Genomic DNA, 17,224 nt, shown 5'->3' with positions numbered 1-17,224 from the left:
ATACATTAACCTTAGAATTATCGATATACAATCAATATAACAACGTCGTTGATAAACGTCAAAAACTTAACTACACTTTTATGCATATGTGCAAACTTCTTTGATTGGAGATGGAAAACAACTAGGATTTGGTTTGAAATAAGACCCCAAATTAATGCACTCAATCAAAGGTATAAATCGAAATTATACTTCATGAAACTTGAAGTTCATGATTTGCATTCTCTGCTACAACATCATAAAAGGTTTAGGATACCCTTAGTCATTTTTTAAGATTCCCCTAATTCATAAACAAAACAACAACAACAAGAGCAACCTTGCTTATTTATTCCAACATTAAACTAAATTACTCTAGTTAATTATATAGATAGACTTCATGTTTGGTTGCATTGCTTCACCATTTCATTTACTCTGGGGGCTGAGCAGCATCTGCAGGTCCAGCTTGTCGTAGCAGATGAAAGTAGGGTTCCATTTTCCCTTTGAGAGTCTTGTGAGCCCTTTTAACCAGCTGGAACTGACTCTTGGTCCTGCACACATGCATTCATGAACAAGTTTATAATCACTAATTGGCAAAAACAGCTTCTTCCAAAAGTGATTCCAGCTTTCCATAGTCACTCCCAAAACCGACCCTAGTCTAATACGCTTTAATTTTCTTTTGAATATTCATAAATAAAACTTAAACAGTACATAAGAAAATGTGCACAAGACACTAATTTCAACATGACTGCAAAAACGACAATTTGAAGAGGCAAAATTAAATCGGCCATAACGGCTACAATAACTTTTACTTCATGATTTTAAAGGAAGAAAAATATAAAAATTTGGAATTAACAGTAAAGTGGTAGCATCTCATCACCTTTCAACGTCTTCTGCCTTGAGAGCCTCCCTCATCTTGTTGGTCTCAATCCGTACTTTGTTAGCTCCAACGCTGTATGACAAAACAGTCTAGTTAATTGCACAAGTTATACAAAAACATGTTAGATTTTTATCAAATATATAAGCTCAAATGCTAGCCTGAAAATAATAATTATATTTATTGTAATATACAGAAAAATGCCCTCTTGCTAAATATGTCAGATTTACCTGGCGCTGCTACCTTTGAGCTGGTGGAGAAACTTATCAAGTATGTTAGCGTCGTACGGGGGTCTCTCCCTACGAAAACACGGGTAACCGATGTCGTCATGATCATCATCATCAATGTCAAACCTAAAGTAGAAAGACCAACTAGCACATGTTCTGGTAACATTTTTCTTTCTAGTGTCTGGAAAATGTCTCAAGTTCAATTTTCTCCCCCTCCCGTCAACGAGGATGAAAAAGTGAAAATAGAAAGAAATTAATGTTATAGAAGTAGTAAATGAACTCACAGTGCTTTCTCCACAGAAATTAACAGTTTGGAGGAGTCCCTGAAATACAAGGTCATAAGCTCCTCAGCAAAGTTGGGGTTGTGTACATCTTCCAATTCCTCCATCTGCACAAACTGTTTGTCCAAAATTTCCTGGAAAACCAGTCCTACATATTCAGAAAAATCCAACGAAAAAGGAACAACCGAAAACTGAGAAAACGAAATGATTATCAAAAAGAAAGAGAGAAAAGAGGACCTCATCAAAGAGAGATTGCCTCATGGCTGCAACTTGTTGACGCAAGGAATTGCCCTCCATTTTCTTGATCTCTGCAGACATTGAAAATATTGAATTGAGTACGACAATGACAAGCCGAGATGGCGATTTATATACCGAGGAAAAGAAATCGGGAATACGCCACGTTTATAGGCATGCATTTACTCCTCAAAAAGTGCAGATTATGCAGAATCCAAACAGCAGAAATGGCTGATTGTGTTGGCATGCAAAGAAATGATGTGCAGTGGAGAACTGTTTGTCTAGAGCCGCTTAATTTGCTTAGAACACTCGCCCGGCCAGCGCGTGCATGGCTCTCAACTGTTAATGTGAGCGAGTGGCTGTCAGTTGTTAATGCGTGCATGAGACACTTGTCTGAGCAATGGTTCTTAGCACCTTGTTTCTATATATCATCATATCTAGTCCCTAGATTGCAAAATAAATGCATAGAGATTTTGTTTGTTTATTTGTGACAGCTATGGATTCTCTGGAGTAAATTCATTAACTGTCATTGTTGAGGATCTGGTACTCTGGATTGCATACCAAGTCAACTATTTGAAACTATTTTTTCATTACTTAAGCAAAGATTATACCACTTATTTCTAAAGGTGTTCAAAATCCAATCCAAAACCCTAATTCGGTTGATTTCATAACTTTGCTGGATTGGATTCGAGCCCTAAATTCAAAATTCGACACGTTTGAATGTAATATGATGTTGGCTTTCTCTATAAAAAAAAAAAATATTCCAATCTAAATTTACTTAATTCAAACACTTATTCTTATATGCATTTGAAGCATAACGCCTAACTTTTCAAGAAAAATAATTTTTAGACTCTCTTTTTCTCTAGCCATTGAATTGGGTAAACCGGCAAAGGAAAATCGAAGAACAAAAACAACGGGAATGAGTGCAAAATGAGAAAACAAGAGCGCGTAAGTCATATCCCGTCTTTAGAATTTGTTTTTAAATTTGAAAGCTATAAACAGGAAAAGAAAGAATCCACTCATGTATAATGCAATATTTATATACATTGGATGAACTTGAACGCAGAGCAAAATGTACATGATTGGACCTTCTTCCTAGCTAGGAAACTTGGTCCCAATGGTTTTGCCAAAATCATAAGAATAACTTCACTCCTTCGATGTTCAGTGGAGGAAAAAAAAAAAACACAAGGGTTGGAAACGTAGAGAATACAACATTTATAGAAGCTTATGTTTTCGATTTATAGTTCAGAATGCCGAGATTGAGTAATATTCCGCCAGGAAAATTGGGAATGTGGAAAGAAAGAATGAGCAAATAACTAAAAGAAATCTTTCTTGCCATCGCGCTTCTTTTCTTTTCTTCAAGCAAATATGATTGAACAATTTGCAATTTTTTCTTGGCCATCTTTTACTGTTGTCTCAACCAAACCAATTAAAATTGAGGATTGATCTAGTGTTCTGCAGTAACAAACTGGTTTCCAGTTGTTACAGTTTGAAGAGATCGACCAAGTCAGCTCTGTACAGGTCAGATAAAGGTTCCTGAAGGCTGAAGACGAGCGACCGGTTGACAGTCACTAGATCTTTCCTGCCCTTGCCTCCTGAATTCCTTGAGAGGCTGTGATAGAATTGGATTTATCGAAAGAGAGAAAAAGACTGTTATTCCACTCCCCCCCTCCTCATAGCCTTTGCTGGCGTTTTCTTTTTGTTTTCAGATCAACGACGACAATGGATATGTTGTCTGAACTATTTCTTCCATATGCTATTTCAGTGAGATAGTCGGCAACAACTTGTGCTGGAGAAACATCGTCAAGTGTGGAGATTGACCTTCGCCGCCTTCTTAAATGATGACGAGCCACCTCTCCAACTTCGTCATTAGTCATGACATCCCAAAGCCCATCGCTTGCTAGAATCAAGCACTCATCCTCGTCAGTCCGCGTCATGAATGTCACCTCAGGAACTGGAATTATCCAAGGCCTCAGATACCTATCACCTGACATGTACCCACCATTCAAAGTTGAGTGCACTGGATCATTGAATGAGTCGAATCACAAAGACCTTGGCTCTTCGATATCAATCATACAACAAACAAATGGAAAACAGGGAACGGCATATTAAGAAGACTGAGATGAAAACCTATAGCTCTGGACATGGCAAGAACTCCAAACACCCTAGCACCATTCCAGTTTATGACTTTCCCTCCATCTCCTTCAATCCTCTTGAGTTCGTCTTCTCTATCCGGCTGTAAAAGCAGCAACACGAAACTGCGTCCTTAATATCATTACGAAAATAATGCCAATAATATTAAGAGCCTAATTAACTTGTGAATATCACTACTTCCTGTTATTTTCTCAACTGCTCTCCACGTTTTACAGGTTGAATGTTCTTAACTACACCCCGATAAGAAGGATATTATTTTAATGTAAATTCAGCTTTGATTTCTATGTATCTAGAAAGGTATAAACTTTAAATCAGCAATGCCTGCAAATAGGAGTAAAGCTCTACAAAAATAGACCAGAAGTAACAAAGCAGAGAGTTCAAATCTATGAAAACTTCGAAAAAAGAAGAAGAAGAGTTTGTGAAGCGACCTTCTGATCAACAGTTAAGGGGATTGTTTCGGTCCCTCGGCAAAGAAGAGCCCTAGAGTCACCACAATTAGATATGATAATCTGGCAACCAGATAGAACCGCAACAACTGCAGTTGATCCAACCATCTCCGGCGCAACTGACTCTGCCATGAGCTCATTGTCAGCTCTCTCAAAACCAATCGAGAATGCCGCTTCCCACCTCCTTCGCCATTCGTAGCCGTCAATCGTTTCTCGATCCCACTCCTGTGCAATCACTTCATGCATCCTCTCAGCGCAAAATTTAGCCACCTTTGGATGTACAGGATAGTGTCAAATATGGATAGATTGGATAAGTACACAACTGCAAGTAACTGTACCTTTAAACCTTTAGGGTAAAATACGCACATAAAGTATTGGTACAAACTTTTAATCAACAATAAAATCAGAAGACGCTAAACAAAATGTGCCATTGTTTATTTTAATTAAATAATTGTAACCAGTTTTATGTGTGAGTATACATTTTCAATAGAAACTTTTGTACAGAAACAAAGTTAGAACTAGAAGGCTATGAATTTTCAGTCCAAATCAAGGTGAGATCATGAGAAAGCACACAATTTAGATTCCAAAAGAAAATAATGGAAGGGGACCCAATATACCACCGTCCGTTTATAAAAAAATCAAACACAAAGCCACACAAAAAAAGAATGGTCCCACCAGGATTTTTCTTTCCAACAAAAATGGAACCTGTATGATCTTGGTGATTCGTCCTTTTCAGACAATTACACGCTCAGCGCCCCACCAGCAACCCAAATAAAAATTTAATAATTTTCTTCTAAACCAATCATAATACTTACAAAAACCAATCGCAACATAACAATTATTTTTTTACCGATTTACTCAGTAGAAAAAACTTAAAAAGAGTAAGTTTTTATCATGTCATCATTATATTATCGTTGTGCAATCGCTATGTCATCGATATATGATCAATATGTTGTTACTAAAAACTGATCATTCATGCAACCAAATGTCAAAAGCTGATCACTCCAGCTTAATTACCCTAAATAAATAAACCAGCACTCGTGCCAAATTTCTAAAATGTTTGATCAACTGCTCCAAAGAGAAAAGCAACTTACAGGAAACATGTTCATCGTCACACTTGTTTCGATCCAGTAATACGATGTTACGCGTTGCAAAACTTCAACGTGTCAGTGTTTTATTAAAAACAGAACGTCAGGGTGACACCAACCTCAATCCATTCAGTCCCCCCCCCCCCCCAAAAAAAAAAGACTGTACACACTACACTTCTTGCATTATTGTAACATTTCAATCTAATAACACAGTATTGTCAAAAAATTAAAACATATGACATTTAATTATTCATTTAAATGTAACGGTAGCGTGTTGAAAAATACATGAGCCATAGTCCAATAGCTTAGGTCTTTTTGTTTTGTACTTTATTATACCCTAGGGGAAATTTGTCTAAGCCACCTAATAGACGAATATTAATTTCGTATCGAATTTATAATTTGTATAAACTTAACATAAAATATCTCACTTACAAGTGTTGATGATAATATAATTATGTCATAATTCTGGTAACCTAGTAACAGCCAGGGTTTTCACAATTACCGGGTCCCGCTGTTACTACATGATGCGACTGTGACGAACTGCAGCGCGCATGCAGGTGACGGTAGCATTAACCCCACAATCCCAGGCACCCTAAAAAAATTTCGCTAAACAGGGAGGGAATAGGCGCGGCCCAGCTCACCGAGACCGAAATTGCACAGATTCCAAAGACACGTGTCCCGGCTGAGAACGAAACGCGCCCCTAAAATCCATTAATGTGGACCACTCCCTGCAGGGCACGTGTCGTCGTTCCTCAGAAACAATGATGGCTCCAAAACAATATTCACACTCCTCTATAGTGCTAGTGTTTTACTTCCCTTTTTTTATTTTCTTCCTCTCAAACTATAATTAAAATATTAATTATTAATTATTAATTAATTTTTGGGATTTTTGAAGCGGCCGCGCGTCCAACCAGATTCTTCCACTCAATTAGAAATAAACTAAAAAAAACCTATCATCAACAGAGAAATGGACTAATGAGGAAACCTGATTGCCGCCATGGCCGTCGTAGACGCCGAAGAAATGAACGGGTGAGATCTCGGCGGAGGATCTGGAACCAGGCGCCGTACAACCGCCCACGTGATCGCACGTGCGAGACATGAAACTCGGAATCACAGCGACGGCGTCCTCCATCTCTCGCCTCCTCCCAATCACCGAAGTGAAACCCCAGGTCACTCCCTTGTTCCTCCCTACGCACTTGGGCCGCGCAACCGCTACTCTCACTTCTTCGGCGGTCGAGAGCGCTGGGTCGACCAGACTCGGGACCAGCAGCGCCCGAATCTCGCCAGAGCTGCTCGTCGTCGTCCGCGAGACCTCGCCGGAGCTCGTCGCGCTTCTGTAGTCCTCGGAGGTGATTACTGAGGACAGGCTCACGCTCGAGCTCGAAGATGCCAGTTCGACGTCGGGGAGTGAGTTGACTCGCTCGAGTTGCTCGTCCTCTGTGGAGTCCATGTTCCGAAGCGAGCGAGAGAGGGAGAGAGAAAGAGAGAGAGGGAAGGATGGGGATAAAATAGGAGGGAAGGGACAGCTAGGAAGGCGACACGTGTGCGGAGATATAAGTTCGATGACACACGCATCCGTGGTGAATGAGGGAAAAAAAGAGGGCATTGATTGTAGGTAGTCGTACTCATTTGCTTTTCGCTGCACCGTTACGTGTCCTCATTTCAGATGGCCCTGCCACGCTGGAGCGCTGCTTGTCTGCTGCAGCATGTTTACACCCGTCTATGCACCCGCAATAAACGTTGACAAAGTTAGACTTAGGATAGGCAAAATGATTGATATAGATTCTTCGTAGATCAGACTTACAAAAACATTTAAAACATGAATAGATTTGTAACATCGTGTATCAATATCACGATATAACAGACATTACTTTAGATTATCTTTCAAATGTCCCTTCTATGCATGCTTTCACATTGGAGAACGATGCTTGTCGCTACGACTTCTTGTATTCCATTATTTGCACTCGCAAATGCATAATATGTGCTTTCTAACAAAAATAAAACCATTTTCTAAAAGAATTTGGCAAAAAAGGATTAGTAATTTTTGTGGATCATAGAAGCTTTTTTCTAGTGAATGCTTAGTTGATGTTTTTTTAAGAAACACTTTTAAGTGCCTTTTTAAGGAGCACTTGAATTTTTAATCAAGATTTAAACTATTTTCAATAAAACGCTTATCGATACAAGTGTTTTTATAAAAAAAATGAAAAAAAAAAATTTCAAACAAGCTTTAGTGTTATAGTCAAACATTGATGACGTGATATAAGCTCAATGTATTATTGTATTAATGAAACACATACGTGTAATATAGCACGATTATATTTGTAACACCACCTAACAATATAACAATTATAAGAATAATTGAACGAATGGGGTCCCATTTGATGACGTGGCAGATGCTTATTCGGCAATCCAACGTTGGTGTATCCTACACGAGATGCAGCGGATGTTTGCTACTCTATCTCTGAGGAATCTATTATACGCATTGGTGGACCCAGGCAATGGGTACACCATCTCTATATAATAGGAATAGGTGGCACGTTGGCAAGATGGTGGGGCCCAATCCATTAGGTAGAATTGGACATTTATTTACGGAAATGTGTTAACCAGTTAATGAAATTTATGGGGTTACGGCGGTGGGAAACTTCCTAACGGTGGAAAACATGGAGTGTCACGTGGACGGTTGTCTTTTCTCCGACCAATCGTAGATGGGATCGGACGGTGTTCGTTGAATTGTTGTACAGTAGAGAAAAAGAGATGGCGATGCGCGGGTAGAGAGTGGAGCCCACTTGGAATCCCCACAGAGAACTGGCGAAGATGGGAGGCGGGACCAGTGGATCGGATAAAGTCAAGTCGACTGGACGTGATTTGGATGCTGATCAGATCAAACGGCACTCAGGTAACATAACTGTTGATGTATTAACACGTTGCCAGGATGGACTAAAGTCCGGTATGCGTTATAGCAAATATACAATCATTCATGTATATAGTTTGACGAAGTAGACGTATGTTTTTATTTAAGTTTGAATATTTATTTTGGTAATATTAAAATAGTTTTTTGTTGGAGGATGAAGGATAAGATATGGGTCAATTTTGAAAAAGAAACATAGAGAAACAAAATATTTCAAATTATGGAAAAGAAGAAATGGGGAGAATATTTCATTCAATCGATGTGGCGACAGAGAGATAGGAAATAATATTTTGGTGTTAGAATTTGGTGTATAATGTGTCGATTTTGAAGAGAACCGTGACCACAACAAGACTCATGCCAGCTAAACCATGAGCTGGTCGTTTTTAAGGTAAAAAACGATCGTTTAACCTTCTAAAACAACTTTTAATTTCTGTAATAAAAATAAGACTTTTCGTTTGTCATCCAATTAATATCATTTTACTTTCATCTTAATTTCTTAATGCTGTGGATTTATCCCAAGGTGTTGTAAACGGCTTATTTAAGTCGTGGTTGTTTCCCATTGCATAAAATAATACTTAATCAAATTATCCTATTGAATTTCTCTCCAAACTAGTGAACTCCATAATCTTGGCCTTTAAGAAATTACGCTTGTGATCCTTATTGGCTCCGTGTTGCATCATCAAAGTATATTAAAGTAGTTTAGATGTTTCATTGTGAACAAAATATAAGTTTATGCAAAAAGGAAGAGTTTCATAAGTAGGATCATCATATTCGGTTTCACTGTTGCCGTCACCATATAATTTGTGATACTTATGTAGCATGAGATCGATCAAATTAAACTTATTTAAGAACAAATAAATATTCAGTATGATTGTCACACTGTACCAACATATATAAGGGATAGAGACCACAAGCAATTAGGAGGGGCACAATAGAAGAGTGGGGTTGTTTTGTGTGTGTGGGCGGACTAGCAATCTGATCCATATGCCCGGACTGAAGTTTTTCCCTGAAAAGCACATATAAGGTGCAATACTCATGACAGCCATCAAATTTGTTTATTGGAAAATAGTGTATGACTTGTTTAAAATTGTTTTTAAAATGACTTAAAACGTTTTAGAAAAAATAATTTTAGGTTCTAAAAACACTTAATGTACTTCATACAAGAAACATCAATTATTGCTTCTTATATGAAGCACTATAAGTGTTTTTTAGAATTCATTTATATTTTTACTAAAAATTGGCTCCAAAAATATTTTTATCCAAAGCACTTTGAATTATTTTAAAAATACTTAAACGAGCACATAATTATATGGACCCAATTAGGACTTAAGGAAAAAAAAAAAAAAACTCAGGCAGCCAAATTTGGGTTCGCGGATTAGGATGACAAATTTTATTTTTACATGCGTGAACACATTCTTGGAAACGTGGCACCTCTCACATGGAATAAAGCAGTTCTATCTCCTACGCATGACAAATTAATTATAAAATAAAAAAAAAATCTCGTGAATCAAACGAGTTGTTACAGATTATCATCTTTAAAGATTAGATTCCTCTATAAAAAGCCAGGAAGAATGCAATTTCACCAAAACGAACTTTAATGGCCATAAAAGATGTTGAAAAGGGGAATTTGATTGCACTAAATCAAGAGAGCTTAGTGATTAAGATTGTTAATTAACTATCATATTAGTTGGAATATGTTTGTTTAGTAAAGAAAGCGATTTGGTAGAGCTACTTACATCAGGAAATTGCCACGTTTTGATCCCTTTGCGTGTTCAAATATTAATCAAATCTAATACGACCAAGTTTTATATCAGATTTGTACCGACAATTCATCAACGCAGAAAGAAGCACCACTAAAAGTTGGAGGAGGACGCGACAGTGAAGGAAAAGAAAAAGGGAGTGGCTGTCATAATACCATTTCTATATATGTACTTAAGAAAGAATCATCAATCATCCAAAAATGTTGTATCACTAAGAGGGATTGCCGGTGCGATCCTTAAATCTAAATTTTGGTCTAGCTAAAAGAACGATTCAACCAATACTTGTTCACGGCCACATATGACTTTAAAACGATATGTAAAACCATTTTGATTTGGATGTAACTCTTGAGTTAAATATAACTATCCACATTTAAAAGAAACAACAGTTATATTTTTAACTCTAAAATTGACTTAATCTCTCTCTAATGCATAAGTTATAAAAGTTAAAAGTCAAATTTAACTTCGTATGCATAAGAAATATTATACCTACCGTCTGCAGCACCATCTTTAGAGTTAATTATGACTTTATAACTTTTAAATTTGTGATTAGAGATAAGCTAAGCATCTTCTTTTTATTCTAATCTTTATGTATTTAAGAAAGCAAGCTTTCTCACCGTTTTATTTTTCTAATGTTTAATTATGTGCAAAATGATCGATACAAGCCTTACATTAATCATAATTACATGATAATAAGATAACCGATTAAACACAGCTCTTATATCTTCCAACTAATAGGGAATGATCATTCAGTATAGTTGTGAAGCATATATCTATACGTGATCTTATTATGCAATCACTAATAAACCATACGTATTATATTATTATTTTACACTAACGACACTTGAGTTTTATTCTCTTGATGCCGCCTTTATATTTGTAATTAATGGTTCAAATTTAAGTATTAAATCTACAATTATTTCATTTCTATTCTTTAACATCAAATTAAAAAGAAAATGATCATTTATTTCTTAATCACCTGATTACCGGAGAACATTTTTAAATAAGTTTCAATATTAAAATGGCTTGGACTTTTTGTTTTCAGATATTCTTACGCTTTGGGGCCCAAATTTCTTAGCTTTAGTGGAATGGGCCTGGAAACAAAATTTTAAGTACGGGAATAAAGTCCATTCTACATAGAAGAAGATAAAAAATGGATCAATTAAGCCCAAGCAGGCCCGAAATCGACAAGCGCTCAGGCTTGTGAAAACAGTCTCTCTTGTCTTGATTATGTTGTTAAATTGTGGATCCCTCGTATCTTCGGGTGCAAATGCTAAATATGTTGAAAGTGTAAACATCGATTAAGTACATGTACTTAATAGAGAAATTTATAAAAGTGCTTGTCATACCGACATAGAAATCTTGCTTTGAGATGTCACGTAGACAAAGTTATGAATGCGATTGTTATAAATGTGATCATCACACTGACACATAAATCTTATGTTAAGACGATTGATTGAGAAAGTTATGAATGTGACCGTCACATCACCAGAGAAATCTTGCTTTGAGATGACGTATAGACAAGATTATGAATGTGGCCATTTTATAGACAAAGTTATGAGTCTAGTTGTCACATCGACAGAGAAACATTATTTCGATATGACTTATAAAGAAGAATGTTATGAATGTGACCGCTACATCGATAAGGAGAAAAAACGTAACCCTAATTTTGTGAGGAAATCAAAGGGACTGTTTGTGCATGGTTTTTCTCATTTTATGTTTATCCAGCCATACAAAACAATTGAAAACTATATATATATATATTGGTTTTCAAGTTTTCCACACAAAGAATCACATTCAAGTTCTCTAGATCTCTTCTCTCTCTCATGGGTACCATCTCCAACCCTAATATAAGAACAAGCAGCTATGCAATCGATATGGACTTTGATTTGGACGAAGCCCTGACGCTGCCACCTAAAGATCATATATGCTACCATGGGAATAACTATAATATTGCAACGTCGACGGCAAACACTTCGGCAGCCAACATGCCGACGGCGGTGGGTGCAGAAGTTAATGAAGGTGGAATTTGCTCAATTTGTGCTGAAGGTTTTCATCACGGATATTCCTCGAACCAAAATCTCTCAGTACGTGTCAAGAGACGTTCCGAACTGAGTCATTATGAACTTGACGTATTAGATGTCATTTTATTATGTCATAAAATTATCTTGAATGAGAATATATAGTACATGCACATAAAACAAACAAACTAAATTACCGCACCGCACAATAAAAGATCGAGAAAGGTGAGTATGAAGTTAGAGTAAAGTTTGGAATATAGACAAAGATAATAAAATCCAACTTTATTTGTTTTTTTTTTTCACTATAAATAAATGTTTTAATAATTTTAAATTGTCTAATTTTTACAAAGATGAATCATTCAGTACTACGGTCCGGGTATTCCTCTTCATTTGGAAGTGAGATGTCTTAGGTTCGAATCTCGTGAATGACGAATTTGATACCAAATTAGGCCGCTTATTGTGTGGCTTAGCCAAACTCCCCATTCTCTTAGTGTAAAAATATCGATATACTAAAAAAAAAAAATTTTGCAAGGATGATTTGTGGGTGATATCCTAAATGATAGACGGTTCCGATTGTCAATAATATTACGGAGTGTGCTCCACAAAACTATGTGTCAAAAGTTGTGTAAAAAATATGATGCCACAGATTAAACCCATATATATAATATGCTATTTATTATCCAATACACATAATTCTCTGTGTTGAAATTTATTTTCTTTGTTACAAAACAATAAATATGAATCACCTCAAACAAACCAAACAAATGTCTATGCTTTTGATCAATCTAGTTGCAAGATTCTTTTTCAAAAGACAAATCATAGTTTTAAGAAGGTAGCACTACTATTAGGCGGTAAGCCGTGGACCATGCCAATTCTTATACGCAATATTTTTCATGTTTTGACTTTTATTATTTAAATCATAAGTAAATCCAATAAAATTATTCCTATTAAATTTATCAATTTGTACTTGTGAGAACTTATAAGCTTTGTTAATTTATTATAATTAAGAGTAAAATTATGTATTAAGTACAGAAAACTATGGTCCCCACAGTTGCATTATTATACATCAATTTCATGCTTTCCACCTCAACATCTGCGGTGGTTAACGTAGACATGATGATATGTTCACGTAAGGGTAATTGAAATAAAGAAAGAGAATTGAATTCCAATTACGGAGTATTCATATGTTTACTAAATAGTAAGGAATAAAAAAAGTGGTGGAGCCCACATAAAACAGGGAATCCAATTCTTGAAATTGGAGGAACATGATTCCCTAGTTCTGTGAGATATTTGAATTCCCTGAGGGTAAAGGAATTGGGAATGCATTTTTATTCCTATGATGCCCTCACTTGTTTCTTATTATCCCAACATTGCCCTTCATTTGACACTTATTATGTCATTTTTAATAAATAAATAAAACCTATTTATATACTTTTATATAGATAGTTTTATTATATAAATTTAATTAATTAGTATGAAAATAATTTATTTATGTAAGAGCAATTTAGTCATCAACTTAGTTTTCATTTCGATTGAAGTGAATTAGTAAACAACTTATATGGACTCAACATCATTTTTGCCATCTTTTAATAAATAAATAAAACCTATTTATATATGCTTATATAGATGAATTTTATTATATAAATTTAATTAAGAATTTAATTTAATTAATTAGTATGAAAATAGTTTATTTATGTAAGGGCAATATAGTATTCAACCTAGTTTTCATTCCGATTGAAGTGAATTAGTAAACAACTTATATGGGCTCAACATCATTCCTACTCCGATTCCAGACAGTTTTAGTAAACAACTTCAAAAGGAATCTGATTCTGATTCCACCTCATTTCAATTCCTCCTCAATCCAATTTCCCATCAATCAAATTCCTCTCAATTTGATTACGGATTAGTAAATGTGCCAAAAGATTTTAAAGTCAAATTTGTATCCCAATCCGCATCCTCGCTAGTCAACGAGTCAAAGTCTCATGCCCTACATGCATTATTAACTAGCTACGCTTCTCACCCACAAGATATTATCGCATAGTATTGAAACACAATTAAGTTGTATAACTAATTCATTCATGTTTTGAGCATGTTGATTCATCGGATTGTGATACCCTAAAGTATAATTTTTTCCTTGCAAACCTAAGTTTAGTCAAGTTGTCTAGAACAATATAGTGCACCATCTGTATCCAAGTTTAAATCAATAGTTTAGATGAATTTAGTGTAATAATCGTATCATTCATTTTCCTAAAAGAAAACGCATAATCTGATCCCTCATCCATATTATAACATATTGTATATCCACATGACAGTATTTTGTATCATTTTGACCCAGTAACTTTCAGATATTGTATGTAATGTCCAAAACAATACTTGGCAATTCAAAATTGTCTTCAAATTAAAGTACGTACAATACTACATCTATGTATATATAATAAGGAAAATTAATGAAAATGACTTAAAAACTTTGAGTTTTAACGATAAAGACAAAATAAAGGGTAAAGTGAATAGTATCAGGATTGACTTTTTAGTGTAAAAATATGATTTTTCATTAAAGTGAATAGTACTGAGAGCTTTTCATTAAAGTTCCCATAATAATATGTATTTGACCAGCTCAATCCAATTGGGCGTGACAACAACAGCATAATAATTAACATAGATTATCTTAAGTCCATTTTGCACATCAATTAAACAATTGACCTATGATTTTAGAAGCAGCCCAATCGGCAATTTGTTAGCTAGACAGGCATAGTTCATACACTTTCTTCCAAATAATAGTCAATTAATTCTTGAATCAAGCAATCAAGTTTGTACCAACTTGCACTCTTTAAAAAATTAAGGCTTCCTGATCTTTCTATATATAGATTTAACATCTTCTTCCTCCTCCTCACTAAATTTAGATATATTTTTTCATCGGAGTCCAAGGCCAAAAAAACAAACCCTAAAACTTTCCATGGCAACTGTATTTTCAGGTCAACTGATCAACACCATATCAAATTACCATATCGACCTCGATGAATTTGATCTAGATGAAGCTTTAACTTTGTCTTTTGAAGAGAATTCCAATTCTATCCACTGCAATAACAACAGTATCATTGCAACATCAAATTCAAGCTGCAGCTCGTTGATAGTTGATTGCATGCCGAGTCCTGTTACTGCAGTCGACGATGTTTGTGCGGTTTGCATGGAAGGGATGCAATCAGGTGGTGATCAGCAGGATCACAGTATTACTGGTAAACAGGTCCCATGTGGCCATGTATATCATGCCACGTGTATCTCGTCCTGGCTCATCGTCTGCAACTCTTGTCCTCTCTGCCGCTCCACCATGACCCCCGCCGTCGAAAAGTGACTTTGCAGTTTTCTCCATACCACAACATTAAGTATAATTAATTAGTTTAATTTCTGCTGTTTGTTTATGTAATTTGTAGATTCGGTTTGGAGCAACAAAATTAATTTGTAGTAGTCTTTCCTAGATGAGAGAAAAGATGAGAGAAAATTGATTAAAGTGGTTTGGACACGTGAATTAAAGGCCTACAGATACTTTGTTTAGAGGATGTGGCGGAGACTCATGGTAATATGAGTTGAGGAAGATCTAAGAAGACTTGAAAAGAGACCTTAAGAAAATATATGGATTAGTACTTGAATCTTATAGAAGGTATGTCGCATAATCGAGTGTAATGACCATTTAGGATTCATACGACTAACCCCAATTAATAGGTAAAGCTTGATTGTTGTTGTTGTAGTAGTCTTTACAAGATATTAATTAATGTAAAATAATCTTTGATATTTTCATGTATATGTATGCTGTTTCGACTTCTTCCTATTACAAACAAACATGTATGGCCCGGATTTTATTTTTCTTTTACGAAGAAAACAATTTTTTTGTTGCTGATTAAACAGAAAGTTGACAATTTGTATAATCAAGTGGTGGCCTTTTCGTAATTAACTTAGCAAGTCATTCAGCTAGTGTGACAGTCGCATATGATCATTCTGCAAATTGTCACATTGTGTTAGCGATTAGCACATTCATGTCATAAAACAAATGTCTATATATTATAGGAAGGGAGGAGAGTTCGAACTCGAGACGCAGTTGATTAAAGAAGAAGGTCTTAACTACCAAAACAATCCAGCATTCACATTAGTACAAACTTTTGAATTTGCTAAAAATGTGTTAAGCTTCAATTCCTCTTTAGTTTTGTCTCATAACTCAATTAACAAAGTTCCAATTATTTACATATTTTAATGTGAATGTAGCTCTTTGTTCATATAGAACTTGTTTGGAAGTACTTTTAAAATGACCGAAAACACTTTTAGAGAAAGTATTTTTGGGTTCCAAAAGCACTTGAAGTATTTTCTGCAAGAAGCACTAATTATATGCTTTTTACAAGAAACACTTCAAGTGCTTTTACATGATTCACTTGTATTTTTATTAAAGATTGATTCCAAAAACATTTTCATTGGTTTCGGTCATTTAAAAATATTTCCAAACGAATTCATATATTACTCTAAAAGTTGGTCATATGCTTTGTTTGTCATGTAGCTCTTTTTAGATATTTCTTTATATGCTTTGAACATCATGGAATTAACAGAAGACCAAAATGGAAGTGCAAAGGGCATTGCTCTAATTTTTCCATATTAATACTATGTCCTTGAAATATCAACAATGTCATATACTTATATGACACATATCAAATTTTCTTCAATAATCGAGACTACTCAGTAGTGCTAAAAATAGATGATTAAAATCAAATTGAAGAAATACTATTTTTATTTCCTCGTCAATTTATGAATATAAAACCAGACTACCAAATAAATCTTACTATCGAAGACTTACTCGACACATAAATAATATCATATAATAACGAAACAATAATCACGATTAACCTTGATTGGCTAACCGTGTGTTCAAAACCACAGATATTATTGAAGGGTCAAATTTAATTAATCTGTACCCCACCACTCTAACATTTTGTGATAAAATCAAAAGAATTTGTTAATAAAAAGTACTAAACGCTGGTTTGCGTAGATTTTTTTTAACAAAAATTATTGTCAACTTTTTAAAACTAACGAGAAAATAATTAGAATAAAAACATAAAGAACAGGTTATGAAACTAATCAGCTTCTTAAACTGATGAGTCAGTACACAAGAACCAGCTTCTCATACCCTTCTCCGGAGATGGCTGCTTCCATGACAAGGTCCGGGCTAATTTCCCCGCCATTGTCCAGCACAAACTTGATCATGTTGTCGGAGAAGCCAT

The 17,224-nt window shown here is 35.3% G+C and overlaps 3 protein-coding genes across 3 annotated transcripts; 1 reads left to right on the top strand and 2 right to left on the bottom strand.

Moving 5' to 3' along the window:
• Positions 1 to 183: 183 nt before the first annotated feature.
• Positions 184 to 2,483, bottom strand: LOC103943903 (pseudo histidine-containing phosphotransfer protein 5). The gene is made up of 5 exons (XM_009354275.3): positions 1,596 to 2,483; positions 1,362 to 1,492; positions 1,081 to 1,149; positions 854 to 925; positions 184 to 524 (listed from the first exon to the last, which is right to left on the bottom strand). Exons 1-5 carry the CDS (start codon positions 1,674 to 1,676, stop codon positions 404 to 406), a joined length of 474 nt encoding a protein of 157 aa, XP_009352550.2. The 5' UTR covers positions 1,677 to 2,483; the 3' UTR covers positions 184 to 403.
• A 131-nt stretch (positions 2,484 to 2,614) lies between these two features.
• Positions 2,615 to 6,773, bottom strand: LOC103943902 (protein phosphatase 2C 56). Its single transcript, XM_048586580.1, has 4 exons — positions 6,266 to 6,773; positions 4,175 to 4,462; positions 3,723 to 3,828; positions 2,615 to 3,579 (listed from the first exon to the last, which is right to left on the bottom strand). Exons 1-4 carry the CDS (start codon positions 6,728 to 6,730, stop codon positions 3,266 to 3,268), a joined length of 1,173 nt encoding a protein of 390 aa, XP_048442537.1. The 5' UTR covers positions 6,731 to 6,773; the 3' UTR covers positions 2,615 to 3,265.
• An 8,146-nt stretch (positions 6,774 to 14,919) lies between these two features.
• On the top strand, positions 14,920 to 15,315 carry LOC103944028 (E3 ubiquitin-protein ligase RDUF1-like). The gene has a single exon (XM_009354420.2). It carries the CDS (start codon positions 14,920 to 14,922, stop codon positions 15,313 to 15,315), a length of 396 nt encoding a protein of 131 aa, XP_009352695.2.
• Positions 15,316 to 17,224: the final 1,909 nt, after the last annotated feature.

Source organism: the organism of the source record quoted next, unplaced genomic scaffold (genome assembly GCF_019419815.1).
Source record: "Pyrus x bretschneideri cultivar Hongxiangsu unplaced genomic scaffold, Pyrus_bretschneideri_v1 Contig1, whole genome shotgun sequence".
NCBI classification, from domain to species: Eukaryota; Viridiplantae; Streptophyta; class Magnoliopsida; order Rosales; family Rosaceae; genus Pyrus; species Pyrus x bretschneideri.
Note: the sequence above shows the minus strand (reverse complement) of the source record. Positions and strands in the feature narration are given on the sequence as shown.